This window comes from Mesitornis unicolor, unplaced genomic scaffold (assembly GCF_000695765.1).
Source record: "Mesitornis unicolor isolate BGI_N332 unplaced genomic scaffold, ASM69576v1 scaffold31762, whole genome shotgun sequence".
Classification (NCBI taxonomy): Eukaryota; Metazoa; Chordata; class Aves; order Mesitornithiformes; family Mesitornithidae; genus Mesitornis; species Mesitornis unicolor.
Window position 1 is genome coordinate 4,617 of NW_010167651.1, and position 6,807 is coordinate 11,423.

The following is a 6,807-nucleotide window of genomic DNA, read 5'->3' on the forward strand; positions in this document are numbered from 1 at the left end:
CCACATCGCCCCGGGACGGTGCTGGGCATTCAGCGTCCTGCCTGGCTGCGGGGCCGCGTCTCTGCTGGGAGCGCACGGGCAGAGGTGCCTCGTTGAGACGACTCGGCTGTGGCTCGGATCTCCCCTCCTCTCCCAGAATGTGCAGTCATTTCCTCAAACGCATCTTTGGTGGGAAGGATGAGACAAAAATTTCCTGGGTAGAAAGCGGGAGCATCCCTTGTCCTTGCCTGTGCCTCCCTGGAGCCTGGGGTTTGGGACCTGGGGCTTAGCACTGTTGTAGTTCATCATGTTTAGAAATGGGGCAGACCAGGGTTCTCTATGTGCCCAGCCGAAGGGGGGAGATGACGACGTTAACGCACCGAGGACGGCGTGCTGAGGCGGGAAGGAACTCGGACAAGAAGCACAACAGTGAGGAAGATGCGGTTGCAGACAGAGACCTGAATGATGATGATCCTGATGACTCCAAAGATATCCGCCTCACGCTGATGGAGGAGGTGCTGCTGCTGGGGCTGAAGGACAAGGAGGTAAGGCAGGCATCTGACGACTGCATGTGCAGTGGTGACAGCACTGCCTTGGTGTACCTGGAGGTGAGGTTCTCAGTGAGCACATGAAGGGATCATAAAAGTTCCTCTGAATCCTGTTCGGCGAAGCCAGCCTGCGTAACACAAACCACTTTCGTCTGTAGCTTAAACTGAGCTGTGGAGATTGCTTGCAAGTGCTGTCCCACCAGCTCTGCTTTGGGGACTGTAAGAAGCAGCTGGAGGCAAGGGGTGCCTTAAGGTGTTGTGTGACCAGCCGTAGCAAAGCAGAGGTGGGTTTGGTCTTTGCTGAGGTCAAAAACATGGGGTAAAAGAAGCCTCACCTTGCGCATCAGATGGTGAATGTTTTCTTCCCCAGCCAAAGTGTATCTTTCAATCCGAAACCATCAGCTGAAACACAACGACACTCTGAGCACTGTTTCCAGTTTGTTAAAAATTGATGTGAAAAACAGCGCAGCAGGTTTTGAAAGAAGAGGGCAAGGCAAGAAAAGGCAGCTGGGTTGGGAGTTGAAAGCAGGTGCAGGATAGGTCTGAACACAGCCGTGGCAAAGGAGGTAGGAGCCACATCTCTGTTTTCAGGCTGGTCATTTCCTTAGCTGGTCTGGAATGGTGTCAGGCAGCTCCAGGCTTGAGGGGAGTGGGACTGGATGGGAGTCCCTTTGTTGGGTGCCTGCCTCACCCATCTGTGTCGGATTAATGGCTTTCCTTGGCAGCAGTGAATGAACTTCGCAGGATGAACAAACATTTTCAGGTAGTTGTTCTTTGCTGGAAAGGGACCCTGGTCAAACTGAATTGTTTTGTGCTTATCAGCCCGTAGGAACTGGTTTCTCAACTCTGCCTAGAACAAGCCGTGGGGGAAGGAGAAGATACCTTGCCTTGAGGTCTCTGAGCTGTTCGGTGTCAGCATGCCTTGTCTTCTTTAGTGGGTGCATCATCTTGATCTCTTTGTGGGAATCTGATGCTGCTAGTCCTGTCAAGCAGATGGGGAAATCCAGGCCAGGGGAAGGTAACCAGTTGCCCAAGGTGGGATGATAATGGCAGAGGAGAGCCTTAAACACAGCCTTTTCAGCTCCAGGAGCACTCTTCCTGTGAGCTTGTCTCCCACTCTGAGGAGACACTGTGTTTGTCAAAGCTGTGGTGAGTGGGCCACCTTCTCTTTGTTTCTCTGGGTTGAAATTAAGCCCCTGTGAGGTGCCTGAACTTTGTTTTTCATAGGACCCTGCTACTGCTGTGTTAGTCTGAACTGGTGCCTTGCTCTCACGTAGACCTGCTCAGCCCTGGCTTCTGACGTGGACCATGCTCACAGATCTGGCAGGGGAGAGCTGCAGGTTGCACGAGTGACAGAGGCTTGTAGCTGTCCTGCTTAACGAACCCAGATAAGATCTAGGGCTTTCTGAGCCGAATAGGAAGTAACAAGAGAGCATGGCTATAAAGAAAACATCACACAAATAATTTTGGAGCAAATATTTGAGAACAGCTGAGGAACATGGCATGATCTGCTTTCTTCAGCTATGTTCTTGGCTGGGTTAATGTATTCCTGGGAATGGTTCTTCAGCCATCAGGGAGCCAGGAGAGCACAATAGATGCGGGGGGGGAAAAAAAGTTGTAATGCTTTTTTTTTTTTTCCCTCCTGTCCTGCTGCATTCCTCCATCTGGAAAGGAAGACCAGAGGCAGCAGTAGCCTGGCAGTGAACTGGGCTCCTAGGCATTGGGTTTTCCCAGCTCTGTTATTCACTCATGGCTTGATGATTGGAAATAAAAACCAAGACAATTTTAGCCAAATCCAGTGAGCTCACAGTGTAATTTCATTATTTTAAGTACCAGTCCGTCCATCTAGGAGAAACTGGCTGTGCACCAGCCTGACATTTGTAACCAGTCTGATTCCAAATGCTGAAAGTAACCCAGGAGCTTTTGACTTGTTTCAGACCTCTTAAAACTTCCTAGGGGTAACGTACCTTCCAGCCCAGTGAACTGAAACTTTGGGTCACCTCCACACCCTGTTCTGGAGAGCTTGCTCCTAAAGGACGCATGCAAAAAAAAAGTGCGTCTCCCATGGACGGAAATCAGCAGGGCAGGGATGAAATGTTGCTTTGTCTTTCTTCACAAGGAAATGAAGAAAGCAAATAAAGGTTTTAGTTTCTTTTATGGTTCTCTGTGCTACGCAAGCTGAGCAAGCCGGTGTCCAGATGCACTGTATAAACAGACACGCTGGGGACAAGAGTTTACCCGTACGGACTGTAAAAACTTCCATGGGGGAGGGCTGCATGTTCTCAGCCTTCTTGTCCTTAGGAAAGGGGCCTGTTAGGTTGCTTTGTCTGCAGTCTTCTGGTAGCTTTTAGACCTGCCCTTTCTCTTTCCCCCCTACTCCCTCCAGGGAGAAAAAGCAAGGAAAAGGGAGTTAAAAAAAAGCAAAGAAGCACATTGTGACTTTGCATCCCGCTTGGCTCCCCCTTCCCTTGGACCCATCTCAAAACACCAGCGCTTGCCCTGTTCCCAGCATCTCCCCGCAGCCCTGCCTGCTTGCCCTGAAATCCAAGTGCTGCTGCCCTGCATTGGTGCCGCGATGCAGCAGTCATGGGCCAGAACAACCGGGCTTTGTTCTCATCAGGGGATAAAAAACAAGTGGAAGCAGGGAGCAGAGAGGTTGTCTAGTCTGTCTTAGTGCTCCAAACCAGGGTCAGCTTTCTCCTGAGAGGCATCAGTTGAATGTTCTTAAACCTCAAGTGGCAGAGGCTTTCCTTCCCTGCCCCTCCCTCCAGGGGTGAACTGTTCCTGGGCTTTCTTGTCCAGACAGTTATTTCTTCCTGGTGCCAGCTCCAGTCTTCCTGGCTACAGTTTTAGCCTAGGACTCTGTCTTACGTACAGTGGAAGTAGGAACTGGCCTTTCCCGTCCTTTTTGCTGCTGCCTTTCATGCATCTGACCCGCCTCGCCCCTTATTCTACTCTCCCTGTATCTCGTCTTCCCTGGACCAAAATCCCCAATTCAATTGCTGGCTCCTGGCAGGCCATATTTTCCAGACTGTCTTATTGCTTTGCCAAATGCCTTAACAGTTTTGGAGCTTGCGCTTCTCAAGGTGAGGACCTTGTCCTGGAGCAGGTTCCGAGAATGAAGCATGGGGGCAGGTGTGAAACATGCCGAGTCCAGGCAGATCCGGTCACAATGTCCAACCCGAACTGCTGCACCCCAGCCCCAAGGTGCCCGTTCTGGGGGGAGAAGTGGGACGTATTTTCCTGTTCTTCATCCTTGACTGGAAATCTTCTCTGCCTTCACAGAAGTTTGCAGACAAATTCGAGCCAAGGGGGTGTGAGGGTGGGGTGGGCAAGGGGCAGGGGAAATTCCTGTGCCCTGTGGTGGGAGCTGGGGCTTGCTGCAGCCTATGTCCCATGGGACAGTGCTGCGGGTAGCAGGGAAACTCTCCTTCGTGAGCCTGACAAGCGATTTCTTTATACAGCTGATTACTCTCAGGGCTTGCCTGGAGCAGGTGGGGGCTTTCTTCAAAGAGAAGAGTGGATTTCTCCTGTTTCCCCCAAACACATCTACAGCAGGTGCTGAGTCCAGGCAGAGCAGAGCTCATGTCGTCAGTTGCAGCCACACAGCAGTGGCAATGTCCCTCTGTGGGCAGGGGAGAAGGCCCCACTTTTTTTATTCTTGCTCAGATTTTTTATGATCTGGGGTTGGGCACAGCTGCCTGCCCAGCACTGGGGTGTGCCGGGTGTTTGAGGGTGCAGCGGGAAGGGCACAGCCTGAATTGTGCAATGTTTACAGGGAGGTTTTGGGCAGGGAGGGGGTTAATTGGGGCTGCCAGGCACTTTCCACCTGGTGGGGAAAGCCCTTTTCTCCCTTTGGCCTGGGAGGCAGAACTGTTAATCAGAGTTGGGAAAGTTGCCTGGGCAGGGCCCGAGCAGGCCAGGAGAGGTGGTGGTCTTGGCAGAGCTCCCCTTCCCTTGTCTCTTCTCCCCTGTCTGTCCATCCTCTCTCTCCAGGGTTACACCTCCTTCTGGAATGACTGCATCTCCTCCGGCCTGCGGGGCGGCATCCTCATCGAGCTGGCTCTGCGTGGCCGGATCTGCCTGGAGCAGCTCTCCATCAGGAAGAAAAGGCTGCTGGAGAGGAAGGTGAAGGTGCTACAGGAGCGGGGCTGGGACCTGACGGGCCTCAGTGCTCTGTCCACCCCAGCCAAGCCCTCTGGCAGCAAGCTTTGCTAAAGCAGCGCTGCACACTGAGACTGGCACCATTCCTTCAGGAGGGGAGCAGCAGGTCTCTGTCCAGCCTTACACCGTGTTTCCATTTTGTCCTTCCAGGTGCTTCTGAAGTCGGACGCACCAACTGGTGATGTCTTGCTGGATGAGACCCTCCGACACATCAAGGCCACAGAGTCAGCAGAAACGGTGCAGACTTGGATAGAGCTACTCACTGGTAGGGCCAGTTAGAGACACCATCTCACTAGCTCCCGTGGTTCACATCCCTGCCTCCTGTCCTCTCTCCTTTGCTTCACTGGAGATGGGCAGAATACTGACAGGAGAACGGGGAAAGCTGATTGTGGGGGCCAAGAATGGTTATTTGGGTCTTTTTTGTTGGGAGCTCAGTGGAAGAATTTTACCTTGCTCCCTATTGCCTCTTTTTTACATGCTGAGTCTTCACAGAGTCTGAGGTCCACGGTCCTGGGTTAGAAGGGGCTTTCCAAAGGGATCTGCCCCCAGGTCGCTGTGGCTGCTGGGAGTTTTGCCAGCTTGCACTGATGGGAGAAGCAGGTCAGAGTCAGGCCAAGGAGGAAGAGGGTTCCTGCTGTGGGGACTGGTGCCCATGCAAGCACAGATGGTCCTGGGCTGGAAGCAGCCTGGGCACTAGGGTTGGGTGGCAAAGTTGGGTGCCCCAGCATTGAATGGGGTCTCCTCTTTTGCAGGGGAGACCTGGAACCCCTTCAAGCTGCAGTACCAGCTGAGGAATGTGCGCGAGCGCATTGCCAAAGCGCTAGTGGAGAAAGGTATCCTCACCACAGAGAAGCAGAACTTCCTGCTCTTTGACATGACCACTCACCCTGTCAGCAATGCCACCGAGAAACAGCGCTTGGTGAAGAAGCTCCAGGAGAGCATGCTGGAGCGGTGGGTAAATGACCCCCAGCGCATGGACCGCAGGACTCTGGCTCTCCTGGTGCTGGCCCACTCCTCAGATGTACTGGAGAATGTTTTCGCCAGCCTGACAGATGACAAGTACGATGTGGCAATGAACAGGACCAAGGACCTCCTCGATATGGATCCTGAGGTGGAAGCTGCCAAAGCCAGGGGCGCAGAGATGATCTGGGCTGTCCTGGCAGCCTTCAATAAGTCCTAAAAAGCCCCTGACCCCCCAGACCAGGTAGGGGAGCCTCACCCCTTGACACCAGTCAGGGGTATTGGGGCACTGAGTTCCTGCAGCAGTGGATGGGCTCAGCTTGGGGGGACCAGGAGGGATTTGCATTCCCCCACCCTGGCAAGGTGGGAGGGCAAGAGCCCACCTGTATGGGCAGATTGCACATTCCTCCAAAGGCTGACGCCTCTGGGTAAAGGGGGTGGCTCTTCACGCCCCTTCCAGTGCTCCTTGCCTGTGGCCTGCCTTCGCAGGCCAGTGCAGAGCTGGGACATGGCAGAACCCAGTCCTGCCTCTGCGTGCGGGAACCGAGCCACTCACATGGGCCAAATCCCAGCAGAAATGGGGCTGCAGAGCAGCCTGCACTCCCTGTGCATTCCTGCTGCGCTTGCTGGTCTGCTGCCTCTGTGGTTCCCTGTTCCACATACAGGTGATGCCTTTGAGCTGCCTGGGCAGTGTGATTCCCCTATGCGGCACGCTGTCCTCCTTGGGCAGGCTACAGGCTGGGGAGCAGGCATGAAGCCAGTTCAGGGGTGTCCGGCACGGGGACCACCGCATGCGATGGCTGGCGTGGGGCAGCCCAAAGCCCTCGGTCTGTGCCACCGCTGAGGAGCAGCTCTTCAAAGACAGTGGAGCCCTGCCCGGGGCTGTGCCCCCATTGTACACCAGCTCGTTCTAGTAAGAGGAAAAGTTAAACTGATTTTTTTTTTTTTTATAAATCCCCTCCCCCCTTCCTCCACCACTTTAATATCCTGTAGTTCATTTAAATGTATTTCTCTGCAGCCCGAGGAGTCCTGGGTATTTAAATCTGTTGCCTATAGCTGCGGTGGGTCCAGTGCTGTGGTGGGGCGGAGGGAGTCCTCGGGCCCCCCAGAGGTGCTGGTGGCACTTGTGTCGTGAAGCTGGGGGGGAGTTCCTAAC

At 53.9% G+C, this 6,807-nt stretch overlaps 1 protein-coding gene across 1 annotated transcript; it reads left to right on the top strand.

Annotated features, from left to right (window-relative positions):
- The first annotated feature begins 341 nt into the window (after positions 1 to 341).
- Positions 342 to 5,871, top strand: GOLPH3L (golgi phosphoprotein 3-like). The gene is made up of 4 exons (XM_010178766.1): positions 342 to 524; positions 4,524 to 4,655; positions 4,842 to 4,956; positions 5,444 to 5,871. The coding sequence occupies exons 1-4, from the start codon at positions 342 to 344 to the stop codon at positions 5,869 to 5,871; spliced, it is 858 nt and encodes a 285-aa protein (XP_010177068.1).
- The last annotated feature ends 936 nt before the right edge of the window (positions 5,872 to 6,807 follow it).

Coding starts and splice junctions, on each gene's coding strand:
- GOLPH3L (XM_010178766.1), top strand. CDS start 342: ATGACGACGTTAACGCACCGAGGACGGCGTGCTGAGGCGGGAAGGAAC. Junction 4,656..4,841: donor AAAGGCTGCTGGAGAGGAAG/GTGAAGGTGCTA, acceptor TTGTCCTTCCAG/GTGCTTCTGAAGTCGGACGC. Junction 4,957..5,443: donor TTGGATAGAGCTACTCACTG/GTAGGGCCAGTT, acceptor CCTCTTTTGCAG/GGGAGACCTGGAACCCCTTC.